This window comes from Cucurbita pepo, chromosome LG09, assembly GCF_002806865.2.
Source record: "Cucurbita pepo subsp. pepo cultivar mu-cu-16 chromosome LG09, ASM280686v2, whole genome shotgun sequence".
Taxonomy (NCBI): Eukaryota; Viridiplantae; Streptophyta; class Magnoliopsida; order Cucurbitales; family Cucurbitaceae; genus Cucurbita; species Cucurbita pepo.
This window is the reverse complement of record NC_036646.1, coordinates 9,447,042-9,472,084: the sequence shown is the minus strand read 5'-3', so window position 1 is coordinate 9,472,084 and position 25,043 is coordinate 9,447,042. Positions and strand designations below refer to the sequence as shown.

The following is a 25,043-nucleotide window of genomic DNA, read 5'->3' as shown; positions in this document are numbered from 1 at the left end:
CGCTGGCGGGAAACAAAATTGTATTTATACGGAAACTGCCGGGTGAGGTCAGGCCTCATGCTTGAAGCGCACGGCGGCCACTCATCCATTAAGCCCGCGTGTTGTCCAACTCCATTACGCTCTTTAGGCGGGCCATATTCAGTTCAGCCCAATCCCTCTCTTTTGTTGCAACCCTTTATAAATTTTAAACTCGAGATTCGTTAGGTTGGAGTATCAATCTCGTCAACTTAGTCTAAGGTGCTTTAACTACGGTATGCCAAAGTGCTCGAGTGATACCAATGGTCGATCAAATCGAGCACCGGTGTGGTACTTTGTCTAATACCCTTTGAGTCAGCTCGAAAGTAGTATAGAGCTCGGGTTTGGAGATATTTTATATCTCTCGAAGAAGTATGATTCCAATATTTATAGTGATTTGTTGCTCGCAGCATCAGTGTCCGGGATGCATATAGGGTCTTTCCCCTTTGGTAGTGGACATGCTCCCTGACTCGGCTTCCTAGCTTCACGGAGCATGTCTTGGATCTTTTAGTAATTTAGGTCCATTGCTTTGAAGCCAACACTTTATAGGAAGTGACAAATCGGAAAACACTCCTTGTTGAATGATAATAGACACATATGAATTGTTTGACATTCAAAACTGTTCTCATCACCAAGTCGTTCTCATCGACAATATAAAGCATTTCTACAATTTCTTTATATTCTTTTATTTCACATTAAGACCGAGTTTATTTTCCTACATCTTATTTTTTCTAATTTTCATTTATTTGTTCTTGAATGCTTGAACGACTTATTTAAAGGCATGCAATTTCAGGCATTTTGACAAACTTTTGGCACATAAAAGTAGAAGCTCTTCTGTTTCTCAAATTCACCCCGATATTGGTTTTTTTTCAAATCAATTTAATTCTAGAGTGGGTCGTCATGGAATCTCAAAGTGGACTACTATAAATTCCAATTTAGATCTATTACATCTGTCTGGTGAAGATCATATTCACGTTGGAACCGTAGTAGGTAAACTTGAAGGAGAAAGAGACATCACTTTAGGCTTTGTTGATTTACTACGTGATGATTTTGTTGAAAAAGATCGAAGCCACGGTATTTATTTCACTCAAGATTGAGTCTCTTTACCAGGTGTTCTGCCAGTGACTTCCAGTGGTATTTACGTTTGGCATGTGCCTACTCTAACCGAGATTTTTAGAGATGATTCAGAACTATAATTCAGCGAAGGAACTCTGGGGCACCCTTGGAGTAATGCACCAGGTGCCGTAGCTAACCGAATAGCTCTAGAAGCATGTGTACAAGCTCGTAAGTTATTCATCTTATAACTAAGTGAACGGTTGAAACCAATTCCAAAACTTAGTCTTAGCTATTAAAATAAAATATCTCCTATAACAATTCGATTAAAATATCTACTCTTGAAGTATAAGCTTCAATTCCACTATCTCATACATACTTGTTTAACAAACAATAATAATTTGTTCACATGAGCATCTCAGGATCTAATTATTATCATTATATGAAATACTAGATCTAATTAATTACTCTGCAGACATTCATATAAGTATTGATATAAAATATAGACCAGTACAGACTCTTTTCTGTAACTTACTTATTCCAGGGATTAGTAAATTGGTGGATAGTCTCAAAGGGTGTTGATGAATACCTGCAACTGACCCACGTGGTGAAAGTATTCCAACTCTTTGCATATGTGATCAACTTTCAATCCTAACAATTTTAAGAAGACAAGGTAGAAAGATAACCGAAATCGAAACAGATCCGCTTGTGCCAATTCGGCCTCCCTACAAGAAGAGAAGAAAGTATATGGCTTGAGACATAAGCTCTTGAGCAAATGAACGTTACAGCCGATATTGATAGAAACGAGCATTCATTGATAGAAATAAAAGAAAATACAAGGGTGTACAAAATGTAACAGCCCAAGCCCACCGTTAGCAGATATTGTCCTCTTTGGACTTTTCTTTTCGGGTTTCCCCTTGAGGTTTTTAAAACGCATATGCAAGAGAGAGGTTTCCACACCCTTATAAAGAATGCTTCGTTCCTCTCTACAACTGATGTGGGATCTCACAATCCACCGCACCCTCCTCCTCCTCCTCCTCCTCCTCCCCNTTGTATACATCGTGAAAGAGGGAGAAGGGCACGATGATCTCCCTCCCATTTGTATACATCGTGCCTGTAATCAAGGTGTTTCAATCAAAATGCATCAAAGTATTCTACTCCATGAGTGTACGTGGACTAAAATGTGACTATAACCGTCCAAACCCACCACTAATAGATATTGTCCACTTTGACCAGTTACGTATCACCGTCAACCTCACGATTTTAAAACGCGGTTGCTAGGGAGAGGTTTCCACACCTTTATAAAGAATGCCCCATTACCCTCTCCAACCGATGTGGAATCTCACAGTGACCCTCACGAGAAACTTTCTTTTCGATCCTTAGTAGATGTTATTGCACCATTCGTGAGGAGTCACAATAGACGTTTGCTTCAATGACATAGAATATGAAAAATCAGATTGGTTGAACATTATGGATCTCGATTGAGGTTGAGTAAGGAGGAGGTTACGGACTAGTCCTATCTTGGAATAATGACTCTATCTAGAAGTAGAGTGCAGTAATAAATAATCAGTCGCCTTGAATTTGCATTACTACCAACAAATGACAGATATGCTTATTACCCTTTGAACAAAGAACCTTGTTATAATGAAATTTTTTAATGCATAAACACTAAGTTTAAAGTAGGGTGTAAGAAACGGGGACAAAATCGATAATCAAACCCTCTTTATATTGTTGTGGATTAGAAATTGTTATAGTGGTTATCAGAGTTAGAAACCGGGCAAGTGTGCCAAGCGAGGACGCTAGACTCCCATGGGGAGTGGATTGTGAGATCCCACGTTGGTTGGAGAGGGAAACGAAACACTCCTTAAAATGGTGTGGAAACCTCTCCCTAGTAGACGCGGTTAAAACCTTGAGGCTGACAACGATACGTAATGAACCAAAACAAACAATATTTGTTAGTGATAAGCGATTACAACAAAATAGGGTAATGGTAGGGAGTTAAGACCTAATGTAGTTAAACGACCGACATTTGAGCTAACATGAATGAAGGTCAACAGCTAAAGTATTCATTCCTTTCCTAGAAGTCAAAAGGTTCAAATTCCCATCCATCCTCCATTTGGTGGACTCAAAATGATGGAAAACAATAAGAACATAATTTGCTTTTGCATCTGTAGGGACTGAAATGGAAGGAGTTCGAGGTAGCAGCTATTGAATTAAAAGACATTCATTTTTCTCCATTCGAATGTCTAGTGAGAGCTTATGCTTAAAGTGGACAATATCATACTATTGTGGAAATCCGTAATTCCTAACATGGTATCAGAGTCATGCTCTTAACTTAGTCATGTCCATAGAATCTTCAAATGTTGAACAAAAGTATTGTGAGCCTCGAAGGCATAGTAAAAAATGACTAAGACTCTAAAAAGAAATAGGAGTCGAGCATCGATTAAGGGAAGGTGTTGGATGAAAGTCCCACATCAACTAATTTAGGGAATGATCCTGGGTTTATAATCAAGAAATACTATCTTCATTGGTATGAGGCCTTTTGGAAAGTCCTGAGAGTTTAAAGTGGACAATATCATACCATTGTGGATATCCGTGATTCCTACCTCTCAAATTCTAAAAGTAAACCAGCTCAAACAAAATTTATTAGCCATTTAAATCCCCGAGCACCTTTCACTTCCATTTCTTATCAAGAAATCATCATATAAGAGCCAGCACAAATACCAAAATCCTTAAAATTTGAAGTAAGAGTTCGTTTGAAAACTCACACTGTGAGGCGAATCTGAACATCATTTTGCTCCAGTTTCTTGGGGAGTCTTTGCCACGATTGAAATTGCATGCAATCCAGACTGAAGCTCATCAGCCAACGCATCATATACCATTCTATGGCGCTTGACAAGGCTCTGCCCTTCGAAATTTGGTGACACAATCTTTACATTGAAATGAGTCTCCCCATCGCTTCCCTTCACTCCCGCATGCCCAGCGTGCTGGTGCGAAACGTCCTCGATTTCCAAAACACTCGCTGATAATGCTGATTGCAACTTCGTCTTCATCCTGTTCGCCCTCGAGAGCACCACGTTTGCCCCTCGTGAAGCCATAGTGTTCGATTAAATGTCTGCAATATTTGCATCCATGAGTGGACAGAGGTTCAGAGAAACGAAAAAATCGATAGTAAAACTGTGGAATCTACAATATCATTTTCTCAGTTTTGACTCGAATAGCAGAAGATTATCATCCACGAACGAGCAAAGATTGGATGAGATACCGCCAAATTTTTGTGAAAAATGGATTTGCAGGTTTATAATCGATAGAAATTCTGAAAATCGTTCATAAACGCGAAGTACTGACCGTGGTAACTCGATGCCTGCTGGATGCTCGGAGACCTTCGACTTTGGCAGCGCGGCTTCAATTTAACGGAGTTCAGTACGCGACTTTTGTGCTTTTCCTCTGAGTTCGAGATTCACGACGAATAATTTTATTTTTTCTGCTAAATTATTTTTTTAAAAAAAGTATTCTATTTTATCTAAAAAAATATATTTTTGAATTTTTTTAAATTTAAAAATACGTTTAAAACTTAAAATTATCCACAATTCATACTTTATTTCTATAATTTTTTACTTTAAAAAATGTAAAAAAAAAAGAGTTGCATTTCAAAAATATTTTTGAGCATTATGAAATAAAAAAATAATAATAATCATTAGTACCACGTTCAAAAATTTAGAAGTTTTTATTTTTTAATTTGAAAATAATTTATGAGAAGTAAATAAATGATTTGTATAGATAATAACTTTGGTTAACAATTAATTAATTTATTTATTTATTGAGGTTAAGGGTACTTATGGCCTAAATCTATAATCTCGAAAGAAAAAATCTCCTCCCTCAGTCTTATGAGATTAAGTTAAGACAGATGATCGACTATAAAAAAGATCTAGACCGACGAGCCGAGGCTGAAAAAAGCCCCTTTGACCTAGATCCATAGTCTCGAATAAGAGAATCTCCGACTAAGTTAAGATAAATTATCGACTATAAAAAAAAAATATACCTATGAGCCGAGATTGTTATCTTAAAATTTGAATTAGATTGACACGATATATGAGCCAAAATATATGCGTCAATGTGCATAATACTACAACCACGCCAGATTTGACTTTATAGACCATGGACACTAGACAACTCCATAGATTTAATAAGTTCAAATGAGAAAAGATTTATTTATAAAATAACGGTTCAGATATAATATTTAGAGAATATACTAGTTATGGAATATTCTTGTAATATATTTTATTTTATTCTTAATATTTAATTAGTTTATATTTTATTTATTCGAGAGTGGTTAGTTGGTAGCTTGTATCCCGTTTATGAATATAAAAATGGGTGGGGAGTTATTATTGGGAATTAAAACTTATATTTAGATTAAAATATAAAAATGATTTAACCGAACTTGGGTGCGGTCGGGGCTAGGATTGGCTTTGAATATACCTCCGAATAGAGTTTGTTCCAGGATTTCAAATGATCATATAAATTAAATGCCTCTCCACATCGCTCGCCCATTAATTTGTGTTTCGAAATCAACAAGAACACGACTTTCAATTGCTTTGAGAATTTCTCACAAGTCTTTCATTTCAAAATCAGAGATTTCGTCCGTGAAGCTAGAAGATTTCTATGTCGATCTCTTGCATCGGTGTGTTCAAACCTCCGATTCCCGCCATGGATCGGCAATTCATGCGAAGTTTCTCAAAGGATTTCTTCCATGTTCTCTTTTCTTCCACAACCATGTACTTAATTTCTATGTCAAATGTGGAAGTCTCTCATGTGGTCTGCAACTGTTCGACGAAATGCCTGAGAGAAATGTTGTGTCCTGGTCTGCATTAATTGCTGGGTTCGTCCAACACGGCCGACCCAATGAAGCCCTCTCTCTGTTTAGCCGCATGCATTGTGATGGCACGATCATTCCCAACGAATTCACCCTTGTAAGTGCTCTTCATGCTTGTTCTTTAACTCAGAGGCTGATATGTTCGTACCAAATTTACGCATTAGTTCTTCGCTTAGGATATGGGTCGAATATTTTCCTCATGAATGCGTTCTTAACTGCTTTAATTAGGCATGAGAAATTGCTGGACGCTTTAGAAGTTTTTGAGAGTTCTTCATCCAAGGATATTGTATCATGGAATGCTATGATGGCTGGTTATTTGCAATTATCATATCTAGAACTGCCTAAGTTTTGGCGCCGGATGAATCTCGAGAACATTAAGCCTGATAATTTTACATTTGCTAGTATCTTAACTGGGTTGGCTGCTCTCTCTGAGTTTAAACTGGGTTTGCAAGTTCATGGACAGCTTGTGAAAAGTGGATATGGGAATGATATTTGTGTAGGGAATTCCTTGTGTGATATGTACATTAAGAATCAGAAATTGTTTGATGGTTTTAAAGCTTTTGATGAAATGCCTTCAAGTGATGTGTGTTCTTGGACTCAGATGGCTGCAGGGTGCCTCCATTGTGGTGAACCAATGAAGGCACTCGAGGTCATTTACGATATGAAAAACGTCGGTGTGAGGCTAAATAAGTTCACCCTTGCAACTGCCTTGAATGCTTCTGCTAATTTAGCATCCATAGAAGAAGGGAAGAAATTCCATGGATTGAGAATTAAACTTGGAGCTGATATTGATGTTTGTGTTGATAATGCTCTACTTGATATGTATGCAAAATGTGGATGTATGAGCAGTGCGAATGTTGTCTTTCGTTCAATGGATGAACAATCTGTTGTCTCATGGACTACCATGATTATGGGATTTGCACACAATGGCCAAGCAAAAGAAGCCCTTCAAATATTTGATGAAATGAGAAAAGAAGGAACTGAGCCTAATCACATCACTTTTGTTTGTGTCCTCTATGCTTGTAGCCAAGGAGGTTTCATTGATGAAGCATGGAAATACTTCTCTTCCATGAGTGCTGACCATGGGATTTCACCCTCTGAAGATCACTATGTATGTATGGTGAATCTCTTAGGCCGAGCTGGGTGTATAAAAGAAGCCGAGGATTTGATCGGACGAATGCCGTTTAAACCGGGTCCTTTGGTCTGGCAAACATTGCTTGGTGCATGCTTAGTTCATGGCGACGTAGAGACAGGAAAACGAGCAGCCGAGCACGCGTTGAATTTGGATCAAAACGATCCATCGACTTATGTTTTGTTATCGAACATGTTTGCTGGTCGGAGTAACTGGGACGGTGTGGGAAGTTTGAGAGAGCTAATGGAAACTAGAGATGTAAAGAAAGTACCTGGATTCAGTTGGATGTAAACATGAGAATGGTTAGTTCTTCTCCTTTTAAAGATTCTTCGAGGAAATTCATGTTGGTGGGTGACTTGTTTTCCTATGATAGCTGTTGGGAGAGGTTATTTGAATCATGGTGGTCTAAATTTGTGGATTATTATTATTATTACTATTATTATCATTATTTGGCATTTTTATTATCATCGACCGTCTTCAATTCTTAAGAGCTCTCTACTTAGAGCTTGATTCCTGTAACAATCTGTTATTTGAGAAGTAGAAGTTGGTTGATATCTGTTATTAGGGAGCTTGTAGATAATTTGCAACACTCCAAGCCACTATTAGCACATATATTATCCGCTTTGGCTCGTTACGAGTCGCTGTTAGCCTCACGGTTTTAAAATGCATCTACTAGGGAGAGTTTTCTACCCCTTATAAAAAAATGTTTTGTTCCCCTTCCCAACCGATGTGAGATCTCACAGTTCACTTCCTTTGGGCTCCAGTGTGCTCACTCACACTCATTCCCTTCCCTAACCGATGTGAAATCTCACATAATCCATCTTAGAGCTCGGAGTTCTTATTTTTATTTCATTAGAATATAATTTTGTGACAGATCTTTTTGTAGTTTATGAGATAAATATAAAATTAATTACAATATTCGAAAATTAGGTTCTTTCAACCGTACCATGATCTTCTAAATGTCTAATCTCCAACATTTCATTCTAACTCTGAACTCAAAAAATGTAAAAGAACAAAAAAAAAAAAAAAAAAAAAAAAAAAAAANTTAGGGTGAAGATTTATTGCCAGAGATATCAATGTCTAATAAATAACTATCAAAATATCAACTCATACGTGTCACATAATTAGATAAAAATAAAAAATAAAAAATATAAAAATATTATAAAAAAAAGTGTTGTTTTTTTTTTTTTTTAAAATATCTTATTAAATGAATACAAAAAATTAAAAAATTAGACTAATTTAAAAACTCCTTTGAAAGTTAATAAGAGAAATAAATTTATTAAATTTTTTTTACTTGTGTGTGTTGCAAAAAGTATTTTTAATGAATTATTATTATTATTATTATTTACTTGTGTTTGTTGCAACATTAAAAATATTTTATTAGGCTTGGTAAAGTTAAAAAAAAAAAGTTAATTTGTATAAAATTTTATTTATTGAAATTAGTGAATTTATATTTTTTTGTGTTAAAATTAGGGTGTGCTTTAGCAAAAATATAATAATAATAATAAATAAACAAATAAATAAAATTACAAGTTTGAAATTAAAAAAAAAAAGAAAGAAGGATATATATATTATAATTAATTAATAATAAATTTAAATTTACAGAAAAACCAAGCTGATTTTTCATCGGCAGGAAGAGAACGAAATTGTAAAAAAAAGGGAATAGAATCTGCTAATCTCTTCCTCTGGTCTTCCTCGCTTCCTTCTCCGCATCACTCGCGCTCCATTTTCATAATACCTTTCTCCATCTCTCCTCCTTGTTCTAGCGTCACAACCTGAGGAAAAGGAATCTACAAATCTTCAGATTTCAGTTTTTATCGGAATGTCTTCGTCCGGTGGTAACTCTGGCGACGGAGCTGGCGGTGGCGCCGCCTCGCAGGGCCATCAGCTCTATTTCTGCTATACGTGCAATCGTACGGTAACAATTGCTCACTCATCCTCCTCCGATCTTTTGTGCCCCAGCTGCAACGATAGTTTCGTTGAAGAAATGGAAACTCCAAACCCTAACCCTAGCCCTGTTCCCAATCCTTTCGTTTCCTTCACATCCGAGGCATTTCCTCCGTTCAGTACCGGGGGTGGTGGAAATGGCGGTTTCCCGATCATATTCTCCACGTCATCGTCTTCCGGTGGCATTGGTGCTGGCGGTTCTATGATGAATGATCTCTCGGCTCTGTTGGGAGGCGGTTCTTTTCGATCGTCGTCCTTGCAAGACCCTGACGGTTTTAATCCCTTGCTCTTCCTCCAGAACTATCTTCAAAGCGCTAATGTTCAATTGGTAATCCAAAACGCCTCGGGAGAGGCGTTTCATCCCTCATCCAATTTCAATCTTGGCGACTACTTCTTCGGCCCCGGCCTTGAGCAGCTGATTCAACAGCTTGCTGAAAACGATCCGAACCGTTATGGAACCCCTCCTGCCTCGAAGTCGGCGATTGAGGCACTTCCAAATATTAAAATTACGGAGGAATTGCTGGCGTCGGATTCTTCACAGTGTGCTGTGTGTAAGGACACATTTGAGCTCAACGAAGAGGCGAAACAGATGCCTTGTAAACACATATATCATGCAGATTGTATCGTTCCTTGGCTGGAATTGCATAATTCTTGTCCAGTGTGTCGATATGAATTGCCCACAGATGATCCTGATTACGAGCAAAGGACTCGCGGGACTTCAGCTCCTAATCGAAGTCAAAGCGAAAGTCAACTCTTCGGCGATTCGTCTACCGGTGGGGAAAATTTTGGTGGAAACGATCCTAATTCTGGCGAGAATTCACAGACGCAACAAATGGCTGATCGGAGGGTGAGAAGGATTGCTTTTCCTTGGCCATTCAGAGGTTTTGGTCCAGCTGCTGAAACTAGCGACAGCGGAGGTGGGAACAACAGCGGAAATAGCGACGAGCCTAGCTCCAGAAATAGGGGAAGCCAGAACTCTTCAGAGCCTATGGAGGAAGATCTTGATTGAGGATTACTGGTATTGCATCTCAAATTATGTCCTTCCCTTTTGAAATGTTATCATATCTTGTTTGTACAAACGTTTGAACTTTACAAAAATAATATTTGTAATTGAATTTCTGTTCTTTGGATGAAGGGGGAAAATATATAAACAGTTACCGTTGTTCATATCTTGAGTGAGATAGATGGCATGACACTTAGGCTTCTATACAAATCACCAGTTATTCCATTTCATAACCTTCATTATGTTTTCTGTTCTGAAACACTCCTTTAGCCAACTCTTTTATATATCTGATTGTCTATACATGAAGGGAAGTAATTCTACTTGACTGCAATTTTATCTGAACGATTTTCATACCGAAACCAATCTTACTTCTTACCTTTAGAATTGCTCTCAGGTTTCTTTTTTTTTTTTTTTTTTTTTTTTTTATTTAATCTTTTTTTTGGGTCCGAATTATTACCTTTTGTGTTCATAAATACTAAAAGTCTCAAACGTGTGTGTCACTTGATTTTAACATAGTGACATAATGAGAAGGATATTATTCTTGTTGGTTTTAGTTTTAATTGATTTGAACTATTGCGGTCCATACAGTGTCAAAATTTTTGAGGCCATGGATTCCATCTTAGGTTCGTACTTGTAAGTTCATGTCACTTTGCTAGGATCCTTTTCTACAAATAAAATTCGAAGTTGAACAAGCCTTACAAAGGGCTCACAGGACTTGATCTTCTCCTACAAATAAAATTCAAGGTATAAGTAGCCTTATAAAGGGTTCTCAGGACTTGGATGTTAATTAATCCTCAAGTGAAACATACTTGGTCTAACTATTATACTTGCATGGTGGTATTCGGACTTAATTATGTCAAGAACTGGTAAATGAAATGTAGTGTGGTTGCCCTTATGATAATGTTTCACTCTTAAGATATATGCTTAATGGGAACATCATTGAGTTACACAGCCTGCTTTTCTGAATAAGAAGTTTGTGATTTATGCTAATCATGAACCATTCGTCTGCTGACTTGATAGTGTTTCTAGATTGCTATCTATATCTTATTTATTAATTATTAGCATTTGGAATGAAATTTTAAAGAAGTTTTTTCATTATATTTCTCCATGTTATTTTCCCATTTCCCATACTTGGTTAACAGTGAATCATCAAAATCATGTATGTTCCATTTTCTAGATCCTGGTTTCACAATAACTGAGTTCATCGTCGGTTATTATCAGACCAGCATCTGATTTAATGCTTACTTTTGTTCTGTTACTATTGAAAGTTTTTAATATGGGTAATGCAAAACTGTATGTTCCATTTTCTAGATCCTGGTTTCACAATAAACTGAGTTCATTGTCGGTTATTATCAGACCAGCATCTGATTTAATGCTTACTTTNTGGGTCCGAATTATTACCTTTTGTGTTCATAAATACTAAAAGTCTCAAACGTGTGTGTCACTTGATTTTAACATAGTGACATAATGAGAAGGATATTATTCTTGTTGGTTTTAGTTTTAATTGATTTGAACTATTGCGGTCCATACAGTGTCAAAATTTTTGAGGCCATGGATTCCATCTTAGGTTCGTACTTGTAAGTTCATGTCACTTTGCTAGGATCCTTTTCTACAAATAAAATTCGAAGTTGAACAAGCCTTACAAAGGGCTCACAGGACTTGATCTTCTCCTACAAATAAAATTCAAGGTATAAGTAGCCTTATAAAGGGTTCTCAGGACTTGGATGTTAATTAATCCTCAAGTGAAACATACTTGGTCTAACTATTATACTTGCATGGTGGTATTCGGACTTAATTATGTCAAGAACTGGTAAATGAAATGTAGTGTGGTTGCCCTTATGATAATGTTTCACTCTTAAGATATATGCTTAATGGGAACATCATTGAGTTACACAGCCTGCTTTTCTGAATAAGAAGTTTGTGATTTATGCTAATCATGAACCATTCGTCTGCTGACTTGATAGTGTTTCTAGATTGCTATCTATATCTTATTTATTAATTATTAGCATTTGGAATGAAATTTTAAAGAAGTTTTTTCATTATATTTCTCCATGTTATTTTCCCATTTCCCATACTTGGTTAACAGTGAATCATCAAAATCATGTATGTTCCATTTTCTAGATCCTGGTTTCACAATAACTGAGTTCATCGTCGGTTATTATCAGACCAGCATCTGATTTAATGCTTACTTTTGTTCTGTTACTATTGAAAGTTTTTAATATGGGTAATGCAAAACTGTATGTTCCATTTTCTAGATCCTGGTTTCACAATAAACTGAGTTCATTGTCGGTTATTATCAGACCAGCATCTGATTTAATGCTTACTTTTGTTCTGTTACTATTGAAAGTTTTTAATATGGGTAATGCAAAACTTCTAATAAATGCTCACGTAACATCTTTTGGTTACTTTTTCTTTACTAGTTCTTACCTTCTGTTTCACATTGCGTGGCATCTGTTCAGTTAACCACACCATCATAAATTGTCATTATGTACTTGGAAAAGTTCCTGGATTCTTTTGTAACCAAGTGTTAGTCCCGACTTCTACCCCGAACTCTCTGAACATTTACTTGGGATGGATTGACATTGTCTGTGCAATCACGGTATTGCTACTTGGTCGTACCAAATTATTTCCCTCCCTTGAAATCTTGCTTTGTTCTTGTAGCTTTTAAGGAGCCTTTCTTCTCCCAAATCACTGGTTGTGATGCTTTCTTTTTGTCCTTTGTCATCTATATAGAGCTTAAGGATCTTAACCAATTTTCTGGCTTTAGGACATTGAATGGTACTACAAAATGAGTCATCCACAAATCATCCACAAATCATCATGTCCAAGCCCTGGTAATAATATTGTATGTGATAAGATTTGAAGAACAAAATTAGATAAAAATATGTGCAGGACTTTGAGTGAATTTGGAGCTTTATTAGATATCGATCTATGGGTATTTGTATCTCAATCCTCTCACAAATGATGACATTGGAAATTACTTATTGTCTATTTTGCAATAAACTTATTTTGAATTTCTCTCATTATCCTAATGCTTTTGGCGAATAATTTATTATGTTTTAGCAATTTGGAACTCATTTTACTCCAGCTTGCATTTTGCTCTGCCTGAAAACTTCATTGAACTTGTATGCTTAGTTTTTCTGTATGTGAAATAACTATGGAAAATAGCGACCAACCATTTTTCTTCTGAACTCATTTAGGCTGGAGTTCAGATACTCAATAAGTCTTACTCATATATTTTCTTTATGAAAAAATCCAGTATCTCCGTTTCTCCGTAAGATCTCTAAAGGCGTCTAGGTGTGTGTCCAACAAGTCGAACCACCATGGGTACAAAAGCACCTCTTGGTGCTGTGAACTTTTGAACTTTTTTAGGATTTCACAGTTTTAGTACGTAACCTGTTATATTTACGCACATTCTTAGCTGTTATCGGGCAGTCTTATCTGTAGTACTGATAATAATGCTTCTCTTGTTCTTTCATATAATTTGAAACATGATTGCTTCACTTCTCTTCTATATATTACTGTACTGAAATTTTGGTTGGAGCATGTTCTTTAATCTTTGAACTGTTTGTCAGTGAATGAACGTGTTTAATCTGATTTTCTGAACAGAATGGTCCCCCTACCCCAGCTTCTCTATTCCTTGGTATGATTTTGATATCGCTGGCATGAGGAACCTCAATGGTTCAGAAGCCCTTGGTTTCGGTTTCAGTCGACAAGTTGATAACCTCCTTGAGAAATTTTTGCATGAGCACTTTTTACACAACTCATAACTGCCAAATATTAGAAGGTTAAATGGTAGTTTTTGGTCTTGAAATTACACTTATTTAGATTGAGAGATTCTAGATTTCAATGAAAAATGTAAATTGTTTATCTGATGCAGCGATTTCTTAAGTTCTGTACAATTAAATGTCTCCCTTTTATTCTTTGGCAGGTCTGCAAGTGATTTGAATCTGGAAACCATTAATGAATATAGAAAACATCCTTATATGTTAATTATTAGAGTTTGTCCATTTATGAAATTCGCCTACAATAATCCATAGGTAAAGGGTTCGAGCTCAGAATTCTTTGTAGATTAAGGAAGTTATGTGCATTATTTTGTTTGCAAAGGTCTGTAAATCTTTTGCGTCTCTGAATTGAAATGCTGTATGCTTCCCATGTGAATTTGCTGCACTTACTCTTGGTTTAGTCCCAATAAAAAATGAATGCTATTCAATGGTTTATCAATCAACAGATCACTTACTCCCCCCTTGGCAATGTACTGCATAGATAAACTGCTCGGTTAGCCCCTCGACGTCCATCGAGCTGAGGAATCAATGTGGTTTTCAGAATCGGGCTTGCTGGACGGGAAACTATCGGTAAGAAAAAAGTATTTTGGTTCAGAAAATTTCAGCTATAGTACACTCTGGTTTTGTCACATTTGATATTAGCCACACACACTTCTTTGTTGTGCATAGTTTTGATTATTGCCCCTTGTCCCGTAACAGTGACATCTCAGCCAACACAATATATGGTCGATTTCTCTTTGTTATCAACGACAAAATTGTTTAGGCCACATCACCTTCATCACTGAACTTGCACATCTTAAACACCTTGCATTATCCACCGTGAGTCCGAGTACTAACTGTCTCATTCGCATTCGGAAACTAGTACAGTATAGCTTATGGTTTTATACCGATGTATGTAACAGTTCAAGCCTACTGCTAGCAGATATTATCCTCTTTGAACTTTTCCTTCTGAGCTTTCTCTCAAAGTTTTTAACATACGACACTAGAGAGAAGTTTTCATACCTTTACAAAGAATACTTCGTTCCCTTCTTCAACTAATGTGAGATCTTACTATCTAGGTGGTAGTAGCACATTCATTAGTTTCGGGTTTTTCTCATCAGATATGTTTGCGCTCGATCTTCTAAGTTTAGGGGACTAGAATTAGGCTCTTAGACGACTAGATTTGGGCCCTAAGGTTCACGTTATGCTTTGTTGAGATTTTTTCTTTCGAAATCTCGTCAAATTAGCCTTTTTTTTGTGTGGAATTTTTAGGAAATTAAAACGAATACTTTCGGTTATTTATTAGACTAGGGCCCATATGATTGATAGCACATGATTATTATTATTATTATTATAGGGTCACATAAGAAAAGGAAATTATTGGCAATGGACTATAGTAAGCTAATATTTTCCTTGTCCTGATTCAAGAAATAGAGTCGTTTTAAAGCGTTAGTTGAAGTTCACAAGGCTACTTTTATAAACGAAGGTTATTTTTGTAATATTAAGTCTAATTTTGTTATTTTCATGAGATTAAAATAAAACTAAGTAAATTATAATTTTATTTAGATTTATATAAGCTCTACGTTCGAATCTTTAAAAAATAACATTTATCGAATTTCTTTAATTAAGTCATACACTAATCTTTTAATCCAGGTGTAAAGTTGAATTAATTCTCATATATTCTTTAAATACCAAAAAAAAAAAAAAAAAAAATTNTTAGCACCAAAGAGAGATTTCTCCCCCACCGACAACTTTAATTTGGACAAATACACCTAGACTCATCTTTTATTACCATTCATATTATTTAAAAATTGTTCACAAAATATTTAATTAATCTTTTTAATTCGTAAAATTTTCGAAGCTCTGATTTTTTAATTGAGAATCACGTGCTTAATTTGATATTGAGAATAAAGGGTCAATTTTAGGGGAAAAAAATATTACCATTATTAATAAACGAGAAAATAACTATAAAAAAATAGTTAATTTTGTTAGATGAGACTCTTGACAATGGTATGATATTGTTACTTTGAGCATAAGCTCGGGTGATTTTGCTTTGCGCTTCCCCAAAATGTCTCAAACCAAGGAGAGAGTATTCCTTTCTTTATAAACCCTTGATGATTCTTTAAATTTGCCAATGTGAGACTTTCATCATCCAATACCTTTCTTCGAACAAACCCTTGATGATTCTTTAAATTTGCCAATGTGAGACTTTCATCATCCAATACCTTTCTTCGAACAAAGTGCGTCTCCCTTTAATCGAGGCTCGACTCTTTTAGAGTCATTTGTTAAGCTTTGTTCTTTAATCAATGGTAAAATAAATTGCTACTAATTTTTTTTTTTTTTTTTTTTTTTTTTTGGTAAAATAAATATTTCAAGTTAATAACGTCAAAGAGAATCAAAGTAAAGTTTGCTTCATTGGATTGACCGAGTTGAGGGGTCGGCGCGTATTATGATTTTAAGAATGAAGAACAGTATTAGGTACTTCAAATTTACAGCTTTTGGATGGCAAATCCAATCATTCTCTCCCACTTCCCATTGCTTTTAATTGATCTTTTAATTTTCTTCATCGGAGCAAACGGCGCCTTTTGAGTGGTAGGTGTTGGTAGCTGAAGATTTCCTCCGATCGTAAGATCAGATCCTTCCTCCCAAATTCGATTGAAGACGAATTCGAAGAAGAAGTTCGTGTAGATGTCCCCGTCAAATAGTTCGTCAAGTGGAGTTAGTGGACATGGCGGACCGAATTACATAGAACATCAAATTTCCAAAATGGATACTCTCGCCGGCATCGCCATTAAGTATGGAGTCGAGGTACCTTTCATTTTCCTTTTCCTTCTTCAATTTTTGCCTATTCTTCTGTCGGTTTAGCTTTACGTTCTCTTTTGTTGTGTTTTTTCCTCGAGTTTTGGCGATTCTTTCTCTTGTCATACCGTATCAATTAACGGTTGACTTGATTCGATTTTCGAGGTCTGGTAAATCGTTGTCGCTGAAAGTATTTCGAAATCCTTGAATTTAGATTCTGATTTAACGGTGATTTCCGCACGTCTTATTGCAGAGGTGTTCATCAATTATCGAAAACTATTCCGATTTAGGCATGTGTATATTGTGAAAACAATAGTTCAGTAGCGAGGATTCAATTGAATCAGTGTGTTTAACTTCGTTTGGAAACACAGTAAGGCTAATGTTAGGGCAAAATATTCCCGAGTTTCTGTATTTCCAATTCCATGAGCATTGTTTCTCTACTCGACGTAATTTAACAATGATCTGATGCTCCAAATAGATTTCTTCAGCTCTGAACTTTGTCGGTTCAGAGGTGACTTCGATCGGTTGCATTTGGCTCTTTCAGTTGATCAAGCCAAACAATAGAAAGTTCGTATTAGATTTCATTTGCTCAAATTCTTGTTAATTAAGATACCAGGGTGTCAGGATGAATAAATAGATTCTTTTTTCTTTTTCAAATTCCATCTTGCTTGCTGAATTTGCAATCATATTCTTTGAAATTGGTAATGTGTCTTTACTCTTTAGTATATAAAATTCTAGTGATGTTATTAGCAAGCTTATGCTTACTGAGAAGTTTGTGTGACCAATCAATATCCATAGTGTTGATCTTAGGCTCATCAATCTATCTGGGATCTTATGTTATTAGCAACCTCATCAATCCATAGTGTATATTATTTGTAGCTTATTCAATTGTTATGATAGTAGGTGGTTATATGTGATAAACCTATGTGTGTGTATATATATATATATAGTAAACTGAGACCGTGCTTTCAAAACTTATTTCTGCATTCTTTGTCTTCTTCCTACTAAATTCCTACTAAATTCTACTACTGTACATTCTTGAAGTCATCAATATAAACCTTTAATCAACATTTTTCTCTTGTATTTTCTCTCTTCTGTTCTTTGTGTTTATCTAGATTGAGTGTGTACGTTGTTGTGCGATCCTAACCGTTTTTTCCATCCTGATGCTCGTAATTTCATTTCTCACTAGGTGGCTGACATCAGGAGGTTGAATGGCTTGGCAGCAGATCTTCAAATGTTTGCTTTGAAGAAATTGAGGATTCCTCTACCAGGAAGACATCCACCATCACCCAGCTTGTCTGATGCTTCTACTGTTACAGGGTATTCCTTGCTGTGAATCTCTAGATGAGTTTATATCTTTCTATTATTAAGCTTTCTGTTTGCTTATATTTTCTGATCATACTTCACGTGTGGAAACGTGTCTTAGTCGAATCGGTTGGCGGGTCTTAAAGTAAATTTAGCATATGCACATTGAGGCTGTGGTTAGGGGTGGGAAATGGGAATCTTAAGAATCTTATTGTAACATACTTTAGAAAACCAAGGAATTGCACATGTGGTTAGCTAGTTTCAAGTTGTAGACGTGTTTTATAGGATTATGGCACTGTCTGAGTCACGCTAACAACTTACGTCGCAGTGAATACGTTTATTATTTTTAAATTTGAATATCGTGAAGGCGAATGTGGTTATAAATTATAACATTTGCACGAAATACCTTACATGCCTAGAGAACATAATATCGGTTTGAAGTATGCATTTCACCGTTTTCTTATTCTAATGATTGAAATTTGCATCATAAACATCTTATGCAGCATGTTATCTTGAGAATTGGTATAATTTCCAATTTCTTGGAGTTTCCAACTGACTTCCTTCCTTGATTTTGTTTGAAAAGTATCGTCCCGAAGTAGTAATATAGTTGAATATATGTCGAAAATTTTATAATTGGTCAACTTTGTACAGATATTATAATTTTAACGATTTGATTCAGATGGTATAATCTGTTTTCCTTGGACTGTTGATTGGACATTATCCAGAAAATTTACTGTTCAAGTTTGTCTAAATATAGATTTTGCTAAATGTATTGCAGAAGTGGATCTGTAAATGAAGAACCTCTACATCTAGGCCAACCAACTGATATGCTAAACTCTTTGCAATCTTCGAGATTGAAATCACCGAACCCGAAAGCCTCCCCTGCCATGAGCACATTACAAAAATATTATGGTCTAGTGTCACGAACAGTCGAGAAGGCACCCGAAGGAATGGAGATGGCATTATACAAAACTGAGAATTCAAATTTCATTGATGATGGGTTGTTTCCCAAGACCTCTGAGCTTTCTACACCACCATCAAACATTCACTCGAAGACCAGGAAATACGCCGGTAGTTTCTGGCCTGAGAACGATTCAATAACCGAACATCTATTATGTACAGAACCTGGAGATGGAGAGAATGAAAAATCTGATGAGAAGCTAGTTCGCAGGCGTCAAAAGGCTGAAAATGGCGTTGGCATCTCAGAAAGATCGTCGAAGGGCGAAAATAGTGGCGGAAGCTTCTTTTCTGGTTCAAATGGGAAGAGTTTAGCCATGAGGCTAAAATCAGTTAGCAGATCAATGTTGCTATCGGATTCGGATCCAGTTCGGATAAACTCGATTCCAGTAGGATTAGGAGATGCTATAATTACTGATGGAATTTCTGAAGTTCATAAATCATTAAGTACATCAAATCTGAGAGACCAAGATAGCAGCAGCAGCAGCAGTTCAGCATCTGTGTGGGCAACAACAAGGTGGAGTTTAAAGCCGGACTTGCAAGCTCTCTCAAGTGCTTCAATCACAAAGCCACTCTTCGATGGTTTGCCAAATCCAATCACAGGGCGCAGGAACAAAGCAGCTCTTGATTAACCAAGGTCATAAAAACTCTGTTCATATTCGCATTCATCGAACTGCTTCATTCTTTTGGTGTTGGCCCGAAAATTCTTTTGCAAGTGTTATTACAGGAATGTATAGGTAGGGATGCGAAATAAGAGAAAGATGGATTGTTCGAGGAAGTTAACACTGGTAAATACTACACCAACATATATATATATATATATATATATATATATATATATATATATATATATTCTTTTTGTTGAAGGTTGAGTCGTGTGAGGTAAGGGGCAATGCTTTCTGTGAGGAGCGTATTTTCAACCTGACGCTATATCTTAAGATACGTACTTAATTTGTACTTCAAAGATATTTGTTGTCATCAACTATTATATTTCCACGAAAAAATTGCTAAGACTCATTATTGAAGTTAGATTGTTTGTTGTCGTTAACTATTGAGTTTCCATGAAAATATAGCTAGAATATATTTGTTGTTATTAACTATTAAATTTTACTTGCTTATATAACGTCTCTTTTTAAAAAAATTCTCTGACTTCGTTTTCTAAAACCTTATCTTAAAATCGAGGCCAGAGGCTTGAGCATACGTCGCTTGGCCGTAGGCGACGCAAGAACTAATTGGCTTAGCTCACTTGTCGTTGGAAAGTGAATGCCGCACATCGAGGCCAGAGGCATGAGCATACGTCGCTTGGCCGTAAGCGACGCAAGAACTAATTGGCTTAGCTCACTTGTCGTTGGAAAGTGAATGCCGCACAATCGCAAGTCCGCTGCCATCAAAAGTGATTGTGACAAGTGGTAGTCTTTATTATTAAGTTTAGGGTTTAGGGTTCGTTAAAGTATAGCTGGAATTCTGTTCGAGAGTATAATCGTTATTGAAGTACAAGTTAATATAACTAAGACTCATTATTGAACTACTAGATTATTTATGTCACCAACTATAAAATTTTCACGAAAATATAGCTAAAACTCATAATTATTTGGTGTTATTAATTTCATTAAAATATAACTAGAACGGGTATATCTTGAACGCTTATAAAATCTGGTTCATCCAAAAAAAAAATATATATATATATCTTAATTAGTTAAATTATTCGTAAGTACACTATTCAACCTCGTGGTTGACTTCTAAAAGTATTAAGAAACCAAGAATTGGACTTGGTTGCATCAGCATGGCTATATGTTCGTGAATCTAACCATGTTTGAATCAAAGGAAGGAATCAATCAATCATGAATCTCTGAAAAGATCTCAAAACATTGACGCATTGAATACTAAGGCTCAAGTTATAAGCAAAATTCCAGTTTAGTTTGTTTTCCCTAGCATATAACACTATTTCAAGAGTTGCACTCAGAGTTCGTTCTACTTCTCGCTATAGTAGTAGCTGTTCTAAATAGAGGAAGGGGAAAGGAACGAACAATCACCACCTGTTATTTGGTGGTTTAACTCTATAAATACGAACTATCCAATTAGATGTGGTGAACGCCTCTTCCAAGTGCTCCAGTTTGATGTCCTTGTTACCAATTTCAACTCCTCTGGCACGATCATACCTGCCATCCATCATATCATAGACAACCCAAGTCAGGCAAGCCATTAACGAACGACACTAGTTACATCGAAAAGAACCGATGGATACGTGTTTCATGACATGAACGAGTTACTATGGTCCTAAGTCAACCTCTCTTACCGGTTCTAGTCCTACAGGTTTCCACTAAAGTGTCTTAAGTAGCCCTCGAAGAGTCCGTTTATTCTCTCTTCGTTTTCAAAGATATACCGACCGTAGGTATCTTAGATACGAAATGCACGAAATGCAGTAGTTATTGTTAACCATATACATCTTTGGGGTGTATATGGATATTCATTCCTATCATCAGCAAGAACAAGCTTGTGATATGGACGTAGATGATATATTTAGCCTATATGTTCAGTCCTATCTGACTATGTCAATAACACGTGTTACTTTCATCGAGAAAATATCGAGCTCATAAATTTTCTTTACACTTAATGTCGATAAATTTTGAACTTACCCAGGAGGCTTGCCATATTCTGTTACTAGCTCGCCAAACCGATAATATGAAAGCTTGTACCTGGTGACCAAGTAACGTGTAAGTGTAACATAGAACATTAAATCCACATTACCTCGTATAAGAAGATATAAAATATAGCAATACAAATGCACGTAAATCGTATTCCAACGCTAAGGAACTTACATAAGACAATTCAACATCTTGGGAGCTGCCCCTTTGTCGACTCGATATTCTCCATTTACCAGATAATCGGGTTCTTTGATTACAGGGAAAACGCCACCTCCAATTCTCACCATCCACAAAAATCTAGCATGACATGACGCACAATTTTCGTCAAATAAGATAAATAATATAACACATGATGCAATCTGAAAATATGTATTGAATAGGCAAGATAGTCATAGGGAGGGTTGATAGTGGAGTAGTGCATATGTGAATCATTTACTTTATTCAAAGAAACAAACTCTTACTTGTTAATATCATCAGATGAATAGCCAGTCACACCACCAAAGACAACTAGCACATAATCCACATCGAGTGATCTCATTATTTCGTAAGCTTCATCTTCATACGAAGACATTGCACGTCCAACAGTAGCGATGTGTGTGTTATTCCAGGTATTGTTGTCGACAATGACAGTTCTGTTTCCCATTGCTGTGATTTGGTACCCATAATCCCACCATGACATCACCTTAGCATCTTGAGGAGTATTCTGTCTGAGCCAAAAGTATGCCTCACGGTAGTCATCGAAGATAACCCTGTTACCATGGGCGCCCCGTGCAGACAAGACAATTGATGGAGATGAATAAGCTTCTGAGGTGACCCATGTACAATGGGTTGCATACCTTGAAAGCAAGTAAAAAGCACCAAAGAGCAGCGCAATAGCACCATTCCTTTGGAAAGGCTGGGATTGATCAAGAGATGCCTGTTGGTTGCATGGGAGGGGGAGAGAAGAATTAATCCAGCTCAAGAAAAAATATGATCCCTTTTCAAGTATATATAGAAACAATCATATAATTTTAAGTGCATAAACAACCAGAATGAAGAGATTTCATCTTTTGACATATTAGTGCAACTCGAAATGATTCATTAAGACAAATGAAGATTAGATCGACGATGTTGAGCCAACATAAAAGGCAGATAGACAGAGCTAGACTTACCTTAGAGGAACTCTTCACATTGCTGGCTCCTTTACTAGAACTAATCTGAGCAACCTTCGGTTTCGCCCTCGCTAACTGGGTCAAGTTCTTTATTGTAGCAGAGACAGCTATAGCACTGATAAGACATACTGCAGGCGTAGCAACAAGAATTAACCTGACCATAACTCCAGCAAAGTACATGCTAGTGAGACCATACATGACGATGAAAATTGTTGCATCGGACAAGCGCTTGAAGCAAAAATAGAGACCAGCTGGGAAAAGGAAAAGCAAAATGTGGAAGTCAAACATGAAAGATGACCAAGCTGTGGGTTGATGCTCGGAAACAGATGCTATTATAGGTATGTGATCTTTTGCATATGTTGGATCCAAAAGAGAATAGAACCGGCCAGCCCATGGGGATATATACCCCGACGCAGTGCCAACTCCCAAAGCAATGGTACCCACCGCGACTGCACTGGTCACGGTGATCTTCAAGAAGGATTGAAACAATTTAGTATCGCTCAGCATGTACTTCACCCAGTCCAAGAAGTAAAAGACCTGTAATAGAGGCCGATTAGTTCAATGAATAAAATGGAATACATAAAGCTTTTTCTCTTCACTTCCCAGTTCCCACCACACCATGGTAGCTACAGACCATTATTTCATGTGTGCAAAAAACGTATAGTGTACAACGTAGGAATAAAGACAAACAAAACTAAAGCAATCCTTGTTGCTAGTATATATTGTCCTCTTTGGGTTTCCCTTTCGAGATTCCACTCAAGGTTTTTAAAATGTCTATTATGGAGAGGTATTTACACCCTTATAAGGAATGCTTCGTTCCCCTTAAACCGATGTGGGATCTCAAAATCCACCACTAGGGGGCCAGTGTCTTCGCCGGCACACCGCCTAGTGTCTGGCTCTGACACCATTTGCAGATTTTACGTGCCCCCAATGCCATAATTCAAGACAGCTCAAGGATTTTTACGTATAAAGCTCTCCACCCAAGAACATTATTACCAAGTGGAAAGCCCCCAATCAATGGGGACACTCCTTGAGTAAAAAACATAAATACTTTACATTGAAACGTTTCTTTTCCTACCCTTGGAATCAATGTAATGACATGAGTAGTAAAATTTTGCCTTCTCCCAAGATTATGCCAAACATATGACGAACAGATGCTGTATCCAACAGGGAATAACAAAATCAACAAAAGAGATGATATAGAATTACAACCTGAATCAAAAAGAAGACGCCCATCGCAGCCATATGCTCCCCAGACTGAACATGCTGAAAACCAACAAAACGAATCTGCATGGCAAGCAACATTCCCAAGATGTACATGCAATTATACGCCACATATAATCGCATTGAGTATCTGCCCGTTATCAGAAGAACCAGCACATAAAGTGGAATCAAGTTAATTATAAACACATAGCCACCCCACGCTGAAACCATGTAAAAATACCCAAAAGCCGAGGCTAGAGCCCAAGCTACAGATCCAGTATTTACCGCCTTCACGAATAGATAGAAAGTCAATAACAACGCAAAAATGGCGACACCTTCATTATCGTACGATCCCGCAACAGATCTCGAAATGTAGCCTGGACAAATTGCAATCAAAGCGGCTGCAACAAGTCCAGCACCCGAGTCCCAGATTTCTTTACCGAAAAAGTAAGCAACCAATGTAGTATTTGACGCGAAAAATGGAGCCGTCAATACACAGACCTCACGGATATGCACGGCGAACTTCAGAAACCGTAGTCCCCAATATATAATGGCGGCCGTGACCATAAGTCCAGGATAGAGCGTACCTCCAATGATTCGACCGAGAGGATACCAACTCTCAGAATCAAACCAATTCCAGAATTCGTAAAAGCCCTTCTGCGTGAGGAAGAGCGTAGTTCGGTAATTGAAGTAGGGATCAAACTCATGGATCATCGATTCATATCGCAGAACACTGAAAAGCCTAGTAATGAAGGCCAAAACATAAACTAGGCAAAGGATCGAGACGCGGATCAGAAGCTCTTGTTGCTTGGTCTTAAGCTTAAAGGATTTGAAAGACAAAATGTTGAACAGATCAGATTTAGCATTCGGCGCCATGGTTGCAGAGTTGGTCGGGTTATTCGATCCGGATTTAACAGAACCATTGACAGGATCGGTCTTCCCAACCATGATTGAAGAAATTAAAGGAAATGTAATAATTTAAAATCGCGATAAGGAAATTGAAATTCGGGTCAACGCTGCGAAATTGCCATGGAAGGGTTTGGAAATGGAGAAATGAAGAAATGGAGAAATGGAGCAAAACCCTAAAATTAAACGAGAGGGAGGATGGAGAAGAAAAGGCAGAGCTGAATCTAGAGACTGATACTAAAAGCGCGGAAGAGAAGAACTCCACTGAATCTGGTTTTGCTCCAGAGGAG

At 36.9% G+C, this 25,043-nt stretch overlaps 4 protein-coding genes and 1 long non-coding RNA gene across 9 annotated transcripts; 3 read left to right on the top strand and 2 right to left on the bottom strand.

Annotated features, from left to right (window-relative positions):
* Positions 1-1,381: 1,381 nt before the first annotated feature.
* LOC111801483 lies at positions 1,382-4,545 on the bottom strand. Its single transcript, XR_002816145.1, has 3 exons — positions 4,417-4,545; positions 3,837-4,183; positions 1,382-1,793 (listed from the first exon to the last, which is right to left on the bottom strand). It is a non-coding gene; the product is annotated as an uncharacterized LOC111801483 (long non-coding RNA).
* A 979-nt stretch (positions 4,546-5,524) lies between these two features.
* On the top strand, positions 5,525-7,556 carry LOC111802193 (pentatricopeptide repeat-containing protein At2g13600-like). The gene has a single exon (XM_023686465.1). It carries the CDS (start codon positions 5,595-5,597, stop codon positions 7,362-7,364), a length of 1,770 nt encoding a protein of 589 aa, XP_023542233.1. The 5' UTR covers positions 5,525-5,594; the 3' UTR covers positions 7,365-7,556.
* A 1,128-nt stretch (positions 7,557-8,684) lies between these two features.
* LOC111802311 (E3 ubiquitin-protein ligase RING1-like) lies at positions 8,685-14,693 on the top strand. Of its 5 annotated transcripts, none has more exons than XR_002816245.1 (3): positions 8,685-10,038; positions 14,290-14,378; positions 14,508-14,693. XR_002816245.1 is itself a non-coding variant. In XM_023686623.1 (2 exons), the coding sequence occupies exon 1, from the start codon at positions 8,896-8,898 to the stop codon at positions 10,027-10,029; it is 1,134 nt and encodes a 377-aa protein (XP_023542391.1). In that variant the 5' UTR covers positions 8,685-8,895; the 3' UTR covers positions 10,030-10,038; positions 14,255-14,575. The 5 variants fall into 5 exon arrangements, 3 of the variants coding, with proteins under 3 accessions (XP_023542391.1, XP_023542390.1, XP_023542392.1); XR_002816244.1 differs by lacking the exons at positions 14,290-14,378; positions 14,508-14,693 and adding exons at positions 13,633-13,810; positions 13,955-14,247; XM_023686623.1 differs by having other exon boundaries at positions 14,255-14,575.
* A 1,552-nt stretch (positions 14,694-16,245) lies between these two features.
* On the top strand, positions 16,246-19,896 carry LOC111802312. Its single transcript, XM_023686625.1, has 3 exons — positions 16,246-16,595; positions 17,776-17,906; positions 18,670-19,896. The coding sequence occupies exons 1-3, from the start codon at positions 16,476-16,478 to the stop codon at positions 19,478-19,480; spliced, it is 1,062 nt and encodes a 353-aa protein (XP_023542393.1). The 5' UTR covers positions 16,246-16,475; the 3' UTR covers positions 19,481-19,896.
* Positions 19,897-20,696: 800 nt separating this feature from the next.
* On the bottom strand, positions 20,697-24,795 carry LOC111802310 (dolichyl-diphosphooligosaccharide--protein glycosyltransferase subunit STT3B). Its single transcript, XM_023686621.1, has 6 exons — positions 23,857-24,795; positions 22,645-23,181; positions 21,955-22,409; positions 21,668-21,790; positions 21,485-21,544; positions 20,697-21,007 (listed from the first exon to the last, which is right to left on the bottom strand). Exons 1-6 carry the CDS (start codon positions 24,793-24,795, stop codon positions 20,878-20,880), a joined length of 2,244 nt encoding a protein of 747 aa, XP_023542389.1. The 3' UTR covers positions 20,697-20,877.
* Positions 24,796-25,043: the final 248 nt, after the last annotated feature.

What these genes read in the sequence shown, in the direction of transcription:
- LOC111802193 (XM_023686465.1), top strand. Translation starts at nt 5,595, where the DNA reads ATGCCTCTCCACATCGCTCGCCCATTAATTTGTGTTTCGAAATCAACA.
- LOC111802311 (XM_023686623.1), top strand. Translation starts at nt 8,896, where the DNA reads ATGTCTTCGTCCGGTGGTAACTCTGGCGACGGAGCTGGCGGTGGCGCC.
- LOC111802312 (XM_023686625.1), top strand. Translation starts at nt 16,476, where the DNA reads ATGTCCCCGTCAAATAGTTCGTCAAGTGGAGTTAGTGGACATGGCGGA. An exon ending in CCATTAAGTATGGAGTCGAG is followed by an intron (nt 16,596 to 17,775) that starts GTACCTTTCATT and finishes ATTTCTCACTAG; the next exon opens with GTGGCTGACATCAGGAGGTT. An exon ending in GATGCTTCTACTGTTACAGG is followed by an intron (nt 17,907 to 18,669) that starts GTATTCCTTGCT and finishes AATGTATTGCAG; the next exon opens with AAGTGGATCTGTAAATGAAG.
- LOC111802310 (XM_023686621.1), bottom strand. Translation starts at nt 24,795, where the DNA reads ATGGTTGGGAAGACCGATCCTGTCAATGGTTCTGTTAAATCCGGATCG. An exon ending in ATGTGAAGAGTTCCTCTAAG is followed by an intron (nt 22,410 to 22,644) that starts GTAAGTCTAGCT and finishes TGCAACCAACAG; the next exon opens with GCATCTCTTGATCAATCCCA. An exon ending in AAGATGTTGAATTGTCTTAT is followed by an intron (nt 21,545 to 21,667) that starts GTAAGTTCCTTA and finishes CTTGGTCACCAG; the next exon opens with GTACAAGCTTTCATATTATC.